Here is a 20,264-nt window from a genome sequence, read left to right as displayed (position 1 = left end):
GAAATGTTAATATTATACAATTAATATAAAAATATAAAAAAGTAAAACTAACAATGAATGAAAAGAGATGGGGAATCAGAGAGCCAGAACTCACTGTAGCTATTTGTCAAGTATATTTTTAGTTATACACCCAGGATTTTCCTGTAATGGGCTGAAAAGCCCATTTTGTAGGGATGTATTGTGTGCATTGCAATTTGGGAGAGGGGAGGTGAAAAAGTGCAATATATAGCGCTAAGTACTTGGCTGTCATTTTTTCTTCAGAAAATCAGGTTTCTACTGTTCTGAATATACAGTAATAGTAGCAAACACGTGGGCAGTTCTTGCTGAAATTTCAAAAGCCAAAACAATGACTGCATAGCTTCTCTAAAAAAATGATTGCTAGGTTTCATAACTAGTATAACAAACAACAATAAAATGCACTTTAATAAAAATTGCAGTTATGGTCCTAAGTGAATGAGGATTTTTTGTCTCAGAGAGTAATTTAATTTTTATTGTTTCATGTTGTATTACAGGTTTCTCAAAGAAGATGAATTTGGCTGAGATTTGTGATAATGCTAAAAAAGGAAGAGAATATGCACTTCTGGGAAATTATGACTCTTCCATGGTTTATTACCAGGGTGTCATCCAGCAAATTCAGCGGCATTGTCAGTCGATCAGAGACCCAACGTTAAAGGGCAAATGGCAGCAGGTATAATAAAAAGGGATTTGAGTGCTAATGCTTAAAGAAAAGAATCACTGCTAATGGTGTTTCTCATGTAGCAGAACAACAATATGAAAACAGAACTCATTGAAAGACAATATAACCCTGTATAGTGGTAACAAACTAAGAGTAGAACATGTCACTTCTGTTATTAAATGTCCTTGACCATCAGTCAAATTAAAATCTTTCTTAACAGAAAAAATAGATTATTTTTCCTTATCTAAACTGGCTAGATTTGCCTTGCTTAACAAGAGACCCCTCTGACAGGAGGTGCTACTTGGAATATACAGTTCCCTAAATATTACATAAACTGTAGAGGACATTTGCAGAAGGTGCCCTTTCAGCTGTTCTACATCCAAAATTAGAAAGCAGGATTTCATTTAGCAATGATGTAGATTTGGACCTTTTCCACAGTGATGCCTGCCCTGTGCAGAATGACATCTTTATGATGTGCCAGGATCCAACGTCAATTTGTTCTAGGTACTTTTATCTGTTTGTGTTGGTTTTTCTCCAGCTTCTGTTTCTCACAAATAATGTTGATCATTTTATTTAATTGTTTTATTTTATAGCATTATTTTATAGTATTGTTGTTGATCTCTTCAAGAATTATGCAAATTATAGAAATGTAGGGTTGGGAGGACTCATTTATTTATTCCATATGGGTGCTGCCAAATCTGCTGTGGACATCCAGCAGTTAATAATCATAAATCAATAATTAAAGCTTCCATGGTAAATATTAATAATAAAAGCAATTAATGCATCTACAATAAACATCATAACTGGTAACCAATAAAAATCGACATCATAATGAAATAATAATGATCCTGATGATTATTTTGTATAATCATTATACAACATAACAGATAATAAAGATATCAAATATGGCAACAAGATACTAATTATTGAATGCCCTCCATTTGAAGTAACAACTGGAACCTGTAACAGAACGGTCATACTGCAGTTTCAAGGAGAGATTCTTCTATAAGACAGGGAATTGCAACAGAAGAACAGCCTTTGGTCCTCTCTCAGTCTTTGGTCCCCTCATTTTGGGAAAATGTAGTGCAACCAAGTGCTTATCCTGAGATGAACATACAATACAGGCTGATTGTGGTTGGAGAAGGCATTCTGCATATGAACATCAAGCCATATTGGTCAGTGCCAGCACCTTGAAAAACCTGTTGGCAGTTCATGGTTGACATTGCCAATAAGTGGACTGTGACATTTTGTACCAACTGCAGTTTCCCAGTGATTTTCAAAGGCAGCCCCATGTAGAGTGCATTGTGGTAGTCCAACTGCCTAGTAATGAGGGCATGAGTCACTATTGTGAGATCCTCATGGTCCATGGGACTGCAATTGGAGTATCAGCCAAAATTGGAAAAAGGTCCTCCTGACAACAGTTTCTTCCTGTCCATTCAGTTGTAGACATGAGTCCAGGAGAACCCCATGTTGCAGTCCAGCACCTTTGGGGTAGTGCCTTCTCCTCAAGAGACAACACTGGAATAGACCAAGAATCTTGATGAATGAAATGTAACTCCATCTTATTTGGGTTAGATTCAGCCCATTTTGCCCCATCTGGACCCCTATATCCCTTGATACTAGGACAAGATTTCCATAACATCACCTCTGCAGCCTGAGGTGGCAGTGTGACTATCATCAGCACACTGATGATACCTTATCTTGAATTGACAGATGACCTCTTCCAATGGCTTCATACAGATGTTAAAAAAGAGGGGGGAGGACTTAACCCTGCAGTACCCCCCTAGGTTCACTAAGCCAAATCACCAATTGGAATTGCATACTAAGGAAGGAGTGAAACCACTGCAGAACAGGATCTCTAACCCCGACCCCCTGACAGTTCAGAAGGATACGACTATGGTTGATGGAATTGAAGGCCACTGAGAAATTCAATAGGGCCAGAAGGTTCACAGTAATTCCTGCCAGGGGTTATCCACCAGCATTATCAGTGCTGTTCCTGTTGTTTGCCCATACCTGAACCATGACTGAAAGCTATCCAGGACATTCTAGGGCATTGGGTAACTGAATTCCCAATTTGTTCAGGATTCCAAATGTAAGCATTTGTGAGATGTATTTAAATGTTTTATAAGTGGTTACTTGCTTGATCATCATATAGCTACTATTCAGTTGAAGTCCATAACTTATAGTTGAGATTTAGAGTAGTTCACTTCTCTTTTTAAAATAAGTGTTTTTACAATAGATAAAATCTGTCTTTTTTATTGTACAGTATTCAGTCTTTTATTTTTCTGGGTAATATTCTTCTGGTAACCAGTACAGTATGTCAAAACAAAGCTTCTACATTAATTAGAACTGACAGATTTAACTCTTTTTACAGTGTTCCTTTTTCTCACCCTAATACTAATTCCTAGGCATTGCTTTGATCCTTCTTCAATACAGAGATTATAAATGCTATTTTGTAAGCGATTCTCCTCACCCGTCTGATGTTGATGTCACCTAAATTGCAAGGAAACTATGACAGATGAACTTCATTCACTATTCACTAAAAAGCATTGATTTAGTTTAGAAAATGTGTTACATTTTCTTTAATATGTTTTTTCCTGGAGTCAGTCATCCAGTACATTTATAATATTCATTACTGAACTAGAAGGAAGAATGTATATCACAATCATATATGTATATGTATATGTATATGTATATGTATATGTATATGTATATGTATATGTATATGTATATGTATATGTATATAAAGTTCAAGTGGAGGAAATACTATGGCAAGACAAGCCCCTGCATGGGATGTACCATCGAGAGATAGCTGAGGTGGCTGACATTGGGAAATCCTACCAGTGGCTGGAAAGGGCCAGACTAAAAGACAGCACTGAGGCGCTGATCATAGCAGCACAAGAACAGGCACTAAGGACCATATCCATAGAAGCAGGGGTCTACCACACTAGAGAGGACCCAAGATGCAGATTGTGCAAAGAGGCCTCAGAGACAGTCCAATGCATAGTGGTAGGGTGTAAGATGCAGGCAGGGACAGCATACACTGAACGGCACAACCAAGTAGCTGGCATTGTGTACAACATCTGCACAGTGTATGGACTAGACCCACCCAAGTCCAGATGGGAGATTCCACAGAAGGTCGTGGAGAATAACAGGGCTAAGATCCTGTGGGACTTCCAGATCCAGACAGACAGGCAGGTACTGGCCAATCAACCAGACATTGTGGTAGTAGACAAAGACCAGAAGATAGCGGTAGTAATCGATGTAGCAGTGCCAAGTGACAGCAACATCAGAAAGAAGGAGCATGAGAAGCTGGAGAAATACCAGGGCCTGAAGGAGGAAATAGAGAGGATGTGGAAAGTAAAGGCCAGAGTGGTCCCAGTGGTGGTAGGAGCACTCGGGGCCGTGACTCCTAAGCTGGGAGAGGGGCTCCAACAGATCCCAGGAACAACATCAGAGCTGTCTGTCCAGAAGAGTGCAGTGCTAGGAACAGCTAAGATACTGCGCAGAACCTTCAAACTCCCAGGCCTCTGGTAGAGGACCGGAGATTGAGGAAGACACGCACCACCCATAGGGGTGAGAGGGAATTTTTTTTTTTCAAATTTAGTCACTGCCCATCTCTCAAGGAGCAACTCTGGGTGGTTTACAATAAAACGAGAATAAATACTAATTAAAATACAATAAAAACAATGTATATAAATAAATAATGTATTCCAAGTAATAGATGGTAAATGAAAATTATTAACCTATGGGAGTGTCTTCAGGGTACCAGCCACCCCCAGGGTTGGTTACCCCTCCTCACATCCCACGAGAGGATATATAAATATATCCTCATTTTCTAGAGATGCAGTCCACTTAAGCGCATTTACTGAGAAGTAAGTTTGATTGAAATTGTTGAGCCTCATTTCTAAATAAATATATTTAGGTTTGGGTATGTTGTCTTTTTCAGTTATAATTTTGATACCTTAACTGGAATAAAAACAACATGATTACTGGTTAAAGTGCTGGACTTAGAGCAGACACCCAGGTTCTAGTGCTCCATTAGGCATGGAAGACAGTGAGTGACCTTGGACAACCAGTCACTGCCTTTCAACAATAAATCAGTGACAGGCTCTGCAACAAGCCGGCTGATAAACAAACCCTTCATTGCATCACGGATGAAAAGCTTTGCTGTAAGAAGTAGGGAAGTACAGAGCAAAAACAAGTGCTAAATAACTTGCTAAAACTCCTATAAACAATTATTTACTAGATCATTCATAATATGAAACAATATAACAATTTAAAGATGTTTCCAATTGATCAAGCCCATCAGTTTTTTGTATGTAATCCTTTGATGTTTTTAAAAACAAGTGTTGAACATCTTAATAGCAGGTAATTTCTAATCATGAAAGGAGGTGGATAAGGCTGTATCATATGGATTCACTTAATAACACATTACAACAGTACTTTTTAATCATGCTGCTTAATAAAGAACAATTCTAGAATTATGATAAATAGGCTACTATGGAATAATATAATTACAGTATAGAGTTTCAAAGCCACTAAATCCAAGCCCTTGCTCATTGCAGGAATCTAAATTAAAGCATATGAAAGAGATAATTGTCTAATTTCTGCTTAAATACATCATGGGAAGGGAATCCAGCATTTCTCTGGGTAATTCAACTGTTAAACTCCTCTTATTGTTAGAAAGCTTTTCCTAACAAATCCATCAGAGTCCTCTTACTTGTAATTTAACATTATTCTGGGTGTCCTTTCAGGTATTTCAAGTACTGTAGTATCTCCCCTCAGTTTTCTCAAAGCTAAAGAATCTCAATTCCTTCAATTTCTCTTCATAGGACTTAGGTCTCATCCCCTCTTCATCCTCACTGTTCTTTTCTGAATCCTTCTTAATGTGTGGTGCGAGAACAGGATACAGTATTTCAGTGTTGCCAAACTTGGCCGCTTTAAGATGAGTGGACTTCAACTCCCAGAATTCCCCAGCCAGCATGGCTGGCTGAGGAATTCTGGGAGTTGAAGTCCACTCATCTTAAAGCAGCCAAGTTTGGACAACACTGCAGTATTTGATATGGGGTCTGACCAAAGTAGAATAAATTCAAATTATTGCTCATCTTGACTGGCAACAATACTCTGGTTGATGCAGCCAAAATTATATTTCCTTCTTGTTTGGGGGTTGTTGGTTTTTTTTTGCACCATATTGTACTGCTGACTCATGTTCCATTTTTAGTCAACCATGATTCCAAAATCTTTTTTATTATTAAGGTAGATATTCCCCATTGTATATAAATGCATTTCAGTTTTATTTTCGGAGTGGATAATATTACATTTTTCTCTGTTAAAAGTTCATTCTGTTCTATTCATTCCATTTTTTCCAACATATAATGTATTGATTGATTTTTATTTTTCTTCCTTCAGACTCTCTTAGATAAGAAGGGAAGAAGGAGGCTTTTATTTTACTGATATATTTTTTTTTTTTGCAGGGAGGGAGGCTGGTTCTCAGATTTATTCAATTTATTTATTAGCAGCTTTGTTGTATAAATAATTCAGAGCTGCAGAAGAGACCTGTCTCCTCCCTGGTGCACAGTGGTGCTGTGAGGAAAAAATGACATAGGGAGTCTTTGTCCTAATGTACGCAGAGATATTGGCTCTGTATTGAAAATAATTCACTTGTTGGAATTCTTGTATCACTACTGCTTTCATCTTAATAAAGCTTGCAAATACAACTTTGGGAGATTTGTGTTTGGGGGGAAATCACTCCATTCAGGCAGCTAGCAAAAGTCTGACAACTATGCTCTGACATCAGTGGTCACAGCAGTAGCAGTGGCTGAGGGAAGGGAGAGAAGAGAAGGCACTCCGCATATTGGGAGCAGGTGGGCCAGTGGAATACACTTATCTGGGGCCTTGGCAGTGGCTGATGGAAGGGAAGGGAAGGCATTGGGAGGACCAGAGGATTGGCAAACCGGTAGGATACGCTGCTCCGGAAGCAGCTGAGAAAAGGGAGAGAGGTGATGATGCACATCAGCCCGCTTGCTGTAAAATTGGTTCTCAGGTTTATAAGTCAGGCAGCCATTTCCACACAGCCAATAAGTGCAGGCTGCCACTCCTTCACCAAAGAGACAAGCCTCTTCTTGAAGAGCACATGAGAAAGAAGAGCTCTTCCCACTCCATATCGCCCATATATAGGTTTCTGATTTGAAAGTTGGGTACTCATCAGAATTTTTGTTATGTTAACCTCCTTAATGATTTTTATTAATTTGAACTCATACTTGTTCTTGGGATTAATCAGTTCCAGTCCAGGCTGCTGCCAGAAGAGTGTCACCTGCCCCATGAAATCATGCAGGATTCCTCTGGATTTTGTTTCATCCAAACCCAAGCAAATGTATTCTGAGATTTCTATCTACTGAACTTTTTATTTATTTTTATTTATTTTATATATCAAATTTGTCACCGCCTATCTTGTTGAAACGACTCTGGACAGTTTACAGCAGAGATAAAATTCATTAAAATACAATATAAAAACAATCCTAATAATAAATAGCTTCCAAGAAAGATGGAGAGTTGGCAAATAACTTAGGGAGTGTCCTCAGGGCACTAACTACCCCCAGGAACGGTTAGAGCCCATGTCGCCCCATGCATGCTGGCAGAGCCAGGTCTTTAATCCTTTTTGGAAACTTTATTTATTTATTTTGATTTATTAGCCGCCCAAATCCAGTGAACTCTAATTCCAATAGTTGACCCAAAATGGTTTGGGAAAACATCAAGGATTCAATGATTTCTTCTGGACTTGAAAGAAAATATATTCTCCATTTACATTTATACCTTTAAATGTAAATCCAGTAAAGTTGAGATCTAAATGGCAGAATGAAGGAGGGTTTACAAGAGGTGAATGTAAGTAAGAGAAAATGTAATTGATTGCTTTGATTAAAATTGCTTTGCTTAGAAGTCAGAATTAAAGGCTTCAGGCAGAGATAGGTAATCTTTTCATGCAATTGACATCAAATCATGCTTATGGATCTGGGGGCATGGAGGATAGGCACACCTGCCACTGAGCTCAACAAATGAATGCACATTTCCTGTGAGTCCTATAGCTAACCTTCCCACAGGTTAATATACATGGAAATACAAAAATGTTCTCTGTCACAAATGCATAGGCATATATTTATACACTCTTGTTCAGTTTTTTACACAAACAGCCCCTCTCTTATAGGCTTCTTGGAGCCTGAGAAAGCAAGTAACACTTTGCCCATTATTAGCTTAGAACATCTGAATATTCAGGAAAATGGTTAGCTACCTTTCCATCCTCAAATGGTTGTAAGGAAGAGAGCTAAGTTCTACAGCACTTAGTAATAAATTGGGCACTACAATGAAAGGATCCAGTTGAGATCTTTCTAACTGAATCTCTTTTTCCTTGCAATAAGTTTGATGAATGATAACTTTATAAGAATCTTCTTTTCTGCTGTACTTTGCCAGCATTGACAGTGAAGCAAAGACATTTCTAGAACTTTTGCTCAAAAATAAGAATAAAGTTATAGGCTCATTATTCCCCTACTGGTGAAGAGGGAGAAACTCATTCTACTGTGATTGGCAGCAGTGCTGTGGCAATTTTGATCTGCTGGCAAAGGGGAGCAAAACTGGTGAGGGAGGTGAGGCTTCTGGGGTACATAGCAGGGGCCTGGTGAGTTGTGTTGCTAATTGAAAATTAAGGGAAGTGTTTCATCTAGCAGAATTGTAAAATTCGCTTTATATTCTAAACACTTCAGCTCTGCTGGCTAGAAAGAGCAAGTAAGTGAACAGGCAGTCCTATCTGGATGTTCATATGAGGTGTATAACACACAGGTATGGTGCAAATCCTAGACTGGTGCAACCCTTGTGTGTAGAGAGACTTTTACCCAGTTTAGTTTGCTTTGTGGAAAGAATACCAGAAATCCACAGTTCCCTACAAATTGGCTCTTGGTTTGTACTGACATAGCAGTTCTATCTGCTCTGCTTTAAACTCTGTGCTGTAATATCTAGCAACTTAACAATTTGTTTTTCAGGTTCGGCAAGAATTATTAGAAGAATTTGAACAAGTAAAGAGCATTGTCAACACTTTAGAGAGTTTTAAAATAGACAAGCCTACAGATATTCCTGTATCTTATCAAGATGAACATTTTAGAGATCCAACTGTTTGGCCACCTCCTGTTCCAGCTGAGCACAGGTAATTGGGTTTAAATAGGATGGCATGTTTACTTGCTGGCTCTACCAGCTACAGTTTGAGAGAGAAAACAGTATAATGACTGAGAAAAGAGCCATTTTGCCTTACTCCTCCTCCTCACTTTTAAAAATCTGAGTGTTGGCTGTGGTATCGCATCAAACGTTTGAACTATTATTCAGAACTGATATACTAGGGTTGCATTACAAATATAACATTTAGGTCCGTTTTTTTTTCCTGCGGACTGTTGCCATTAGTATGATGCAGTGGTCTCTGAAAGAGGAACTACAGTTATAATTACAGATTTTCAGCTAAGACATTTTACCAAAGTACTGTTATTTTCAAAACCACTTCTAACCATACTTCCTAGATTCTAGTATGCTGGCCTATTGAAAACCTTAATTTAATTTGGACTTCACATAGAACTGTAGCTAACTTTCCTTAGTTATGGTTTGGTACAATGCCTAATTGAGCTTCTGATTCTGATTCTTTCTTGCACCTGTTATGACCAGACTGTGTTGCTAACTCCTCACTGTGATTTTTTTCATCATTTTACTTTTTTTCTAGCATCTGGCTCTGTTTCCACAATTCCCCCAATTTCCTAGTTCCTGCAAGTCTATTGCCATTTTGTGGGGTATGTGTGTGGTTTTTAAGTGCCTTCATATAATTTCTATCATCTTCATCATCATCTGCACATCACTGAAAGGGGATGAAAGGTATTGTGCGGATACAAAGCACTGTGTAGCTATGAGGCAGTGTAGTTCCACCCTCTGCCCCAAAGCATAGTCATACATTGGCTCCTCAGAGATCAACATATGCAGTTTGAACATTAACTTTCCCCCAGAATTGAGCAGCTTTCCTCAGTCTTGAGACCTTCCAAATGTGTGGACTTTAGTTCACCAGAGGTTTCAGTAATGGCTATGCTGCTTGGGAATTCTGGGTGTTGTACGTATGTATCTGGAGGACAACATGTTGGGAAGACTGAAATTGAGTAGGAACACAAGATGGAAATAATCTTGCTCTTGTGTATTTCTTTTACGTGACACAGAATCCCACCTCAGATAAAACGACCCAATCGAGAAGTGAAACCTCTGCGGAGAGAATTGCCAGGATTACAGCGGGGACCTGTGGGCAGAGCTCAACCAATATCAAAAAATGAAAAACCTGCCAGTAGTCGAGAGAGGGAATCTAGAGCAAAAGGGAAAGATGAAAAGGTAAGGCTCTAGAGCAGAGGTTTCAAACTCATTTTCTGTGGCTCACAAGAATACTTAGAGGAAAGAATAACCCCCACAGGGCTCGTGTCTGGTGAGATATAGGCCAACAGAAGGAGGCATTGCTCTCGGCCCATTTTTTGTGATAGTAACATGAGGTGAGAGCAAACTAGACAGAGGGGCTGACAGACAAGGAGGGAAGGAAAGGAAGGGTGCCAGTTTGACTGTAGTCCCGAACAACAGAAAGCACCACCCTCAGTGCACACATACCAGGAGAGCAACTGCTGGAATTAGGGTAGCAGCTTGCCAGTTTCAGCCAGGCACAGGCAGAGACGTACAAAGCTGAGATGTTCACTGGTTCATCACAGATGCTAAGACCAGGGGCTCCAGGCTGAGAAGAAATCTGGTCTGTGCTCCCAGAAAGGGTAGGCCGAGAAGCATCTGCACTCTTAGCCCTGCATTTAGATGGTATCACAGACAGGGCTCTTTCTCACTTAGCTACCACCCTATCAATCACCCCAATATATTATCTAAGTTTAATTTAGAAATAGTCCAGAAACAAGTGAAATAGAAAACTCCCTCCCTCCCTCCCTCCCTCCTTCTAAAAAGGCGTTGTTTAGCTGATTCTGCTTTTACCTGATTTTGTTTTTTGGCTACATATGGATTTTGGATTTTATTGAATTATTTTATTCTACAATGCTCTATGAATTTTGGCTATAGGGTAGCTAATATATCTTATAAAGAAAGAAAGACTAGATCTTGATCTTAAATAGTAATGCATTTGCCAGTGTTGGGTGGATTTGGTCTTGCAAATGGCAGGCATTTATTTTTTGAAACCATACTCAAGGGAAATACAGCCCTCAGAAGAAAAAGGATAATTACTCAGAAAATAATTCTGTTCTGTTTTAATTAAGATGGGTACATCCAAACAGCTCAGAAGTGGCTCTGGAGTGCTGCTTATTTTGTCCTACCCATAATGCTCACATGCCCTTCAGATCTCCTTTCAAATTTCCATATCTCATGAAAGATAACATTAGAAATCCTTGGTATTAATGATAGCTGGTTACTAGTCTTGGTTCCCTCATCCCAGAACTACAATTCCTCGAGTTGTAGCACCCAGGTAATTGTTTAAGAGAAGAAAAGGAAATATAGATGTATAATTTATATGTTGTATTTTGTTTGTTTGTTTGCTTCTAACTTCTTTATCCAGGGAAAGAAGATCCCCCAGGATGGTGGTGGTGACAGTGAAATTCAGAAATTTGATGGGACAGGATATGATAAAGACCTGGTTGAAGCTCTTGAGAGAGATATTGTGTCAAGAAATCTCAGTATTCATTGGTATAGTGCTTCTTTTGTAAAATGAGAGATACTAATATTTATTGTGGATACATATCCAGCAGATGTTGACATGGGGACAATTATTGTGGTTATTTTGTAGTAACGACTGGTATTAAGAAAAACTGAGAAGTTTGTTGCACATTAAAGGTTAATGGTTTTGTAAGTCCTGATGGACTAGTCCAAGTGCAAAACAATCAGTTGAGAGTATAATACATAATCACAACTATTTCTTAAACATCTAGGGTTATTTTGAGGACTTTGGATATCTTTGCAGCACTTATCTTGTCTGAAAAGGATAGGACGATTTTTCATAGATCCATGATATTTAAAATAATTTAGGAGTCCTAAGTCACAGCACATCTTTGTCAAAAGAAGATCAGATTGGCATAGCCTTTTATCAGCTAAAATGCTTTGAGAAGTTTGTATGTTGAGAGCATGTTATCCTGAGAATCTTGTCTTCTAAATAAGAGAAGCATGTATACTAGAATTTTTAGATTTGGAAAATATCCTACTGATATTTATCAATAGCAACTCTATATCATTACATAAAAGTGTAATGATGTTAAATTATATTTTAAATGTATTATTACATATTGTTTTATGAGAGATTATGATGTTATAAGCTGTTTATACAGCCATAAAAATCTACTTGGAGAAATCTGCATGTTACAGATGCCATATGGAGTTACTTTTGTCTTGAAGCATTATAGCTCTTCACAAGGCACCCATAATAACATAATAATTACTGTTAAGTCTAGATGGGATCATAGAAGTTTGGAGTTGGAAAAGAGTTGAAAATATCTCAAATAACATTCCCAGAAATGTCTTCAATTTTCAAGTTGTTTTAGCTGCTAAGGCAATATTGAGGTCTCTGGAAACATTGTCTGCAAATTCTTACAGCCATTGTGATGTTATCTAAGTTAGCAGGTAAGGTATGTAATAAGATGAAGACCTAAAATCACTATCTTTCATCATCATTTCCCATATTATTCATTTTCTCTGAAGATCACACAGTGCTGGGCTTTATATTTTTTTAGAAGCTCACTGAAAAGTAGCAATTCTGTCATTTGAACATTCTGTATGTGATCCAGCTTTTCTTCCTATTCAGTCTGCCTGCCCCTAAAATAACAGTATCATCTTAATTGTCTCTAATCTGCAAAACCATTGCCAATTTACTCATTTATTGGATCCTGGGCTGCAGCTATAGCTACTTTCCTGTCCTTGACTAAAATAACTGCTATGACTAAAACATAGGTAATTATTGAAAGACTAAGGAGATATTTGAGATAAGTGTTTCAAGCACTCAGTGGATGGGCCAGCTTTGAGTCTCATGCCATGTTGTCCTCTAGAGTCTGGAGGCTGTTGCCAAATCCAGACTGTTGAAAGCAGACATGAAGCTAGTCCAGATGGCAGTCACATTCCCTATCAGACTGGAGTTGTTCATTCCAGTTCTGTTGCAGCAGAAAAGCTTCTAGAGCTAATTGTGTGTGCTATTTAGCTTACCAAGCACACTTCATTTCAAAATAGTACCATGAGCAAAAGGCTCATTACAGACACTCATTAAAATGTGCAACAATGCTGAAAAGCTTTTTAGGTGTTGCCTTGATAATCATGTTTTCAAGAAACCTATTTTTAAACTGAACACTTTGTTCTGCGATTAACTGCAAGTCATTTTCCTCGTGCCTTTTAAATGGAAGGTCATTTTTCAGGACACTGGATTGTACTAGCATCCTGCGTAACAACTTGTCATTATATATATTTATCAATGAAATGCAAGCACTTAACATTTATTTATATATTTGTTATTGAAAAAAAGGTTTTGTAAATTGTTCTTCTAAATCTGAATTTATTTTCTACAGGGATGATATAGCAGATTTAGAAGAAGCCAAAAAATTATTAAGGGAAGCAGTTGTTCTTCCACTATGGATGCCAGATTTTTTCAAAGGAATCAGGCGACCTTGGAAGGTAAGAAACCTCTAGCTACTATTTATGTGTGTGTTGTCACTATGAATATATACTCATGCATAATATTGTAGTATATATTCAAATATTTCCTCTTGCCGTAAATCTATACCAATTTGGGGTGCATATTAAATGTGATCTTTTGTATTACTTTAAAGAAAGGAAATGAAATATTGTATGTTGGTTTAAAGAATTGAATCTGCTCATTGGGTATGATCAGATGATACTAAACCATCTTAGAAAATCTGTTTGAAGCTGCTGTTCTTCCTGTGATAGTATTTCTCCACATAAGTCTAGGATTTTGTTTATTTATTCATTTGCTGTGCTTATGTACTCCAGTTGCTGATGTCTCTGAGCATCATACATACTCATCCTCTGTAAATCAGGTACAAATTACAATACAAAAATCAAAATATGTCTATAGATATAAACACTGGTAACATCAGTTACCCTGAACAAATAGCCCAAAGCCAGAGGGAGCAACATTAAAACATCCCAATGCCCAAGGCCTGCTAGAACAGCCATGTTTTAATGGCCTTCCTAAAAACCAATAGAATAGTAGCCTTTTGCATTTCAGGCGGAATTGTGTTTTATAGAAGGGGGACAGCAATTGAGAAAGCTCACTTCTGTGATCTTTGTTGCTGACATTCCTTGAGGGAAGACATACAGAAATATTATTGAATGGGTAGATACAGTTGGGAGTAGGTAGTCCCAAATACCAGGTCCTGACCCATACAAGGCTTCAAAGGTGCCACCCAGAACCTTGAATTGCATCTAAAAGCCAATCAGTAATCAGTGTAACTCACGAAGTAGTGGGATTATATGACTGAATTAAGATGTGCCCATGACTACTCAAGTTGCTGTATTCTGAACCATCTGTAGCTTCCAAATGTTCTTTAAGAATAGCCCAAATAAAGTGGCTGTACAAATCCAAGCAAGAGGTGACTAAAGCATGCGTGACTTTCAGGACAGCTCCTGCTCCAGAAGAAGTCTTAATTACTATACATAATGGAGCTGTGTGAAGGCTCTTATAGCCCCAAGCTCATGTGGTAAGGTCACCAGTATGGCTGTTTCTAAGATACCATCAGATTAGGCTTGGTGCTATGACAGCATTAACAGCTTTTCCATTGCCATTTACCTAGCAAATCTCATCCAGTGGATTTATTCCAAGTAATAAATGTCCTAATACCCTTCCCCCACACCATTTCTAAAATATGAGATATCTTTACTGCAGATGAATTTGCAAGCTTTTTTACTAATAAAATTGCTCATGTTTGATTTTATTTGGGAATTAGAACTTTATAGAGGTGGATGAAATTATGGGGCATTTTATAGCTCAAATGTTTTTATTTGGAACAGGTTCACTATCTGTTGAAATGAATATAGTTGGGGCTATGGTCATTATCAGTTAGTAATTTTCTTAGGAAAACTTTTTTGAGAGCTTTAATTCTGTGGCTAGTCACTCCCTGCCCCAAAAGAATTACGTTTTAATTTTAGATTGAATTATTGCTTTATTGGAAACCTTTCATTTTGGAGAATGTTGGTGAAACATGGTCCAAACATCCCTACCATTCATTTATCAGACTCCTGCTGGCCTAATTTTCAGCCTTTTTTAATTACTGCTTTTATTATCTGATTCTGTAATGGGTATCTCCAGCAGTCGAAGCTTCTAGAGATCCCTGATATACCAGAATACACACACAACTGACCTGTAAACTAATCCATTCTGCCTCTAGTTAGATAAGCCTATGAGGGTTAGTTGGCTAAATTTGAGCAAACACAATTTACCTCCATTTAAGATTAAATAGGTAGGAGTTTGCTGGGGCTTTTTCCTGTTTTGACTCAAAACAAATGTGGTTGCAAAGTGTAGAATCTAGTTATAGATGACAGATTTGGTGGTGTATTCCGGATGGAAGATGGAAGCATGCAGAATGTATAGCAATCTGTAAGTTTCCTGTATAACATGTTGTTTATGTGCCCATTTTGTAGTTTTACCATGACATCATGGAAGTGGGCTTGCTCTATAGATAGATTGAGGCTGAAGCCAATGGTGGGATGGAAGTTGTTGAAATCATGAAGAAATTTAACAGGATACTCATTTTCATAGGTCTAGAAGATTAATATGTCATCAAGGAATTTCAAGTAAAGGAGTGGTTTGGGGAATAACAGTTGAGAAAGTGTTGTTCTAGGTAGCCATGAAGATGTTTGCATATCTGGGAGCCATGCATGTGCCACTAATCTGCAGTTAGATGTTATGCCAAAGGTGAAGTAGTTATGGGTGAGTACAAAGTCATACAGTTTGGTAGCAAAGCATGCTGTGTTGACATGAATTATGATGTTCTTGATGGCTTGAAGTCTTTGTGGGGGATGTTAGCATATAGTATCTCAACATCCATGGTAGCTAAAATGGTGTTGTTAGTCTGCAATATCTCTTATGTAGTTGGGAATGCTACATAATGACCACTGCTCCTCCTTTGTTAGTTCGTTTGATTATGATGTTGAGGCCTTGGGTGGTATCTTGTTCTGCCCTGCTGAGATTTTTGAGTTTGTGGTTGAGTTCATTGGTGAAAACTTTCATTGTTGAGAAAAAAACCACATCTATGTCTGTGTGTATGTGTTTTTTTTAATGCATTTGTCATTTGAGGCGATCTGCAATTGTGTGTTTTTCCAGGATGTGTTGAGTTGATAGTGACCATATATCTATGTCTTGTTTCTTGTCTTGAAAGTATTCCTTATGTCTCAAGTGGAGAAAAAATGTTTCAATGACTGCACAGATTTGTATTTTTTATGAGTTAATAAGCCTTGTGCAAGAATGGACTCTTCAGCTTGGCTGAGCATGTAGCTGGACATATTCACATTGTTGTGCTAGGTCTGTAGAACCTTCCCATTATAGTGAATGGATGCCTATAGATGCTTGGATATTTTTTTCCCCTTCTTTTTCTTCCAGGAGGCAAGCTCTGTAGAAAAGGTGTGTTGCCTTGTCTTGGCAAAGTCCTGATATAGCTGGGTTCCACGGTAGAGATAGCATTGGTGATTAACTTTTGCTTGTTGTGAAGGATGCTAATTTAGGAGTTTCTTGGAGAGAATCCAAAGTATTGTGAAGGGACATGATTTTTGAATAATTGCATTTTGTTTTATTTATTTTTATAAGTCTTCTTTGTATCATTATTTTGAAATATTTTTCTCCTTAAGAAAGTACATATTTTGTAAACTTTGTTTTAGTTTTAACTAGCTCTTTTATTGTGAAAATGTATAAGTTGATAACAATGCAAAGTGTATTGTGATGTCAGTAACAGCAGCAAAACTGATAAGTGTGTGGTGTCTTTATTCATTGCTTTCCTTTTATGAAATAATGTAATGTTCTGTAATTAAGAACCTGGTTTTACACAGAAGTGGTTAACCTTTGCTTTATGAATTATATGTGACTTTTCAACAGTTCTAAGTATGCACTGATGAACAGTGTGAATGAAAAAAAAAGATAAAGGATGATCATTAAATGTTAATTCTAAGCATTCATGAGCCATATTATATAACAGACCAAGATGAAAAATTTACTTTGTAATGTTAGAACAGGGAAACTTTAAGGATTATAGTTAGAGCAGCAGGTCCAGGCTGAAGGACAGATGGAATTAGCTCTTTGAGATCGACCATGTCAAGAAACAGACACCTCAGGGATTCCAGAAAAGCTACTCTATTGTTGTAGGGTATAATATTGAATTTTGAAAGCCTGTCCAAATTTCTCTCTGTCCCATCTCATATAAACAAAATCAAGGTGGGATTATTTTGAGTGCAATTCTCACACTTATTTCAGTCTCTGGACTGTGCAATCTCTTTTCCCAGTCTTCCTTAATAGCTTCTTCCTTCCTTCCCCCATCAATGTCTCTTTCATACCTTCTCCAAGGTAAATTCTAAATTCCTTTATAAGTTGGGGGCAAAAGAAGAAAAGAAGTTTAAATCATGAGTTCTAACCTTTCTGAACCAATGGATATACATGGAATTTTGAAAATTTCTGTGGGCACCCTCACAAAATGACTACTGTGGTGGATTTGTTCATAAAGCACACATTTAGCAAAAGAAAAATCTTCCTCCCAAGATATTCTCTATTACTCTTTTTTTTGGCAACCAGCTGTCTAAAAGAAGTCTAAACAAAACAGTAAAATCAGATGACCTGTGCGGTCTGGTAAGAACTAAGGAAGTATTGCTAGGCACACTGGTACTGTGCTGGGGACATGTCATTTAAAACATATAATAGTGAAGCTCCCCAAGGCAGGCATAAACTAGGCAGAATTGTCCCGGAGACTTGAACAACACAGTTAGGAGCTCCATCTTTATTGTAATTCAGGAATGGAAACTATTGCAGTCAGCTAGTCACACTCCCCTGAAGGAGTCAGTTAAGGTATAGATCTAGTCGGTAATGGCAGAGGACATGGAAGACTGCACCCTCTACATTTCATTAGAATTCATAGCCCCAAAGGAATCCGAGCTAATATTGCAAGATGTCCCCCCCCCCCCCCAGTCTCTACAACAGTCCCTGCCCATGAAAAGTCAAACCAAGAGTCAGGGCTGGTTGGGAGCAATCACATCAAGAGCCTAGATCATCTCCTGTTACAGGCAGCTCACCAGTCATTCATCAGAATAACTGACTAGATTGCTGGGAAATCCCTTGAGCACTTGTTGAATCCATCCATTTCCATAATATGCCTGGTGTGGACCATCTTAATCAGTCTGTTCACCCTACAAGGGACCTGGGTGACAGTCTTATCTAAACCAGGAAATTATTTAACCATACCAGCGGGCTAAAAGAGATGCCAACCATATCAAGATAATATAACAAGTGCTCTGAGGCAAACATGAGCTCTAAATTATAACTGCCTGGGTATGATGGGCCAAAGATTACCTATGGTTAGTCTTTCTTCATGGGTGGAGGCCATGAAATCCCAGCTGCTCCAGTTCTAGCCCCAGTGCATGGAGATTAAAGTCATCCAACACCCAAAGGTGATGGAACTTCAACACCAGACCTGAGATTGAATCCAGGAGCCTGAGTAGGGATCCTGCATGGCAACAAGGCAGCCAGTACAAGAAGTAGGATTTTAGTTGATATTTCTTTTAAAATTATAAGGTGCATATAGTTGTGCCTCTGAAGAAAGAGCTCTGTAAAATTTAGAAACTGCCAGGACAAATGATGCAGCTCTCTCACCCATCTCAAGGGTTCAGACTCACATTGTCTTTTCTAGCACATCCAGTTCTTGTATCACAAAGTAAAGAGTACTGTGCTTGGTCATTAAATATATAACAGGCAATCAATGTAAAAATGCTTGCAGTGCTGAAGAAGATGACCTGAAACACTAATTTTTTACAGAAAGATGTGTTGTAAATGAAATAAATAAATTATTGAAAATGTGCAGGCAGTTCCTTCTGTGAGTAGTAATAATCAAAGAAATTCATTTGCCCGGTGTTTAATTGTCTAGGTTTTGTTCACAAGGCAAATGGAAGCAAGCTCCTCATCAGGATCCAGAAGTGAGAATGTTTATTTAAAAAGATTCATATGGCCACCCATCTTGTGAGACACAACTCTGTAATAAAAACACAATAATAAAAACAATACAACAGAAATAAGAAAAGTCAGGCGCTCAGTTCAACAACTGCATCTATCTAGCAATACAGTCCCTTGGGCTCTAACCTTGCTATCTCAGAGCCTGGGGGAAAAGCCAGCTTTTAATAGCTTTCTGGAAGGTTAAGAGGGTGGAGGGCCTGCCAGATCTGAAAGAGAAGGGTGTTCCACAGGGCAGGGGCTGCTGTGAAAAAGGCATGCTTCCTAGGTCCCACTAGAGGGCAACATTTGAGGGAAGAGACCTGGAGCATGCCTACTTTATCTAATCTAGTGGGACAGGCAGATACCCTCAGAGAGGTGGTTCCTCAAATAACCTGGCCCTGTGCCACGTAGGGCTTTAAAAGTGATAATCAGCACCTTGAATTGCACCCAAAAAGAAACTCCCCCTCTGAACCCTCACAGCCTCTAGGCACTGGATCAGCACTGAGACAGCATCACCTGGGTATCATCACTGGGCATCATCTGTGTACTGATGATGTTGAACCCCGTGCTGTCAGATGACCCCATCCAATAGTTTCATGTAGAGGTGTCCAACATTATAGTGGCCTAGGGCTGGACTTCTCCCATCCCACCAACACCAACTGGTACCGACCACAGAGGAAGGAGGAGAACCACTGCAAAGCACTGCCTTTCACTCCCAATCCCTGCAGTCGGTCCAGAAGGATACCATGGTCAATGGTATCGAAAGCTGCCAAGAGATCCAGGATATGCAGGATTTGTAGATAGTCAAGCCACATCACATCATTGTTTGAGAAGGCCTAAGTTTGAGAATCCACAATTTAAGTTATGCCTAGATGAATTTAATTGCACTACATTGTTATATGCTTGCACCAGGCTTGTGGTTTCTTCAGTTGTTTGGATTTTTATTTCAGGGAGTGCTTATGGTTGGCCCTCCTGGGACTGGTAAAACCATGCTAGCAAAAGCTGTTGCTACAGAATGTGGAACTACATTTTTCAATGTGTCTTCTTCCACCCTCACATCAAAATATCGAGGCGAGTCTGAAAAGTTAGTTCGTTTGCTGTTTGAAATGGTATGTATTGTTGATTCCCTCAGATATTAGATTCTTACTTATTTGCATAATTTCTTGCTAGCTGCTTTTCTTTGTAAAATGATCTCAGGGCACTCAATATACATTACAGTGAGTCTATTATAAGTGTCCATATTGAATTGGTTTGGGGATGATAAGTTAAATGGACAATATCACCAATTTCCTGCATATCTATGCCTTAACCTGATATGTAATTTGTTTTTGTGCATCCATAGAACATTCCTTAAAA

At 38.4% G+C, this 20,264-nt stretch overlaps 1 protein-coding gene across 5 annotated transcripts in view; it reads left to right on the top strand.

Moving 5' to 3' along the window:
- Nucleotides 1–20,264, top strand: part of KATNAL1 (katanin catalytic subunit A1 like 1) — a 39,444-nt gene that overhangs the window by 7,063 nt on the left and 12,117 nt on the right. For all 5 annotated transcript variants that reach the window (XM_015887422.3, XM_007424364.4, XM_088140699.1 and 2 more), the window contains 6 exons: nt 513–688; nt 8,710–8,870; nt 9,913–10,078; nt 11,286–11,413; nt 13,273–13,378; nt 19,859–20,017. In XM_015887422.3, coding sequence (XP_015742908.1) covers nt 513–688; nt 8,710–8,870; nt 9,913–10,078; nt 11,286–11,413; nt 13,273–13,378; nt 19,859–20,017 — 896 coding nt within the window. The remainder of the gene's footprint in view (nt 1–512; nt 689–8,709; nt 8,871–9,912; nt 10,079–11,285; nt 11,414–13,272; nt 13,379–19,858; nt 20,018–20,264) is intronic.

Source organism: Python bivittatus, unplaced genomic scaffold, assembly GCF_059951505.1.
Source record: "Python bivittatus isolate LINGU-HERP-01145 unplaced genomic scaffold, Pbiv_v1 ctg000340_np1212, whole genome shotgun sequence".
Taxonomy (NCBI): Eukaryota; Metazoa; Chordata; class Lepidosauria; order Squamata; family Pythonidae; genus Python; species Python bivittatus.
The sequence above is the reverse complement of the archived record's forward strand: the minus strand, read 5'-3'. Positions and strand labels throughout refer to the sequence as shown.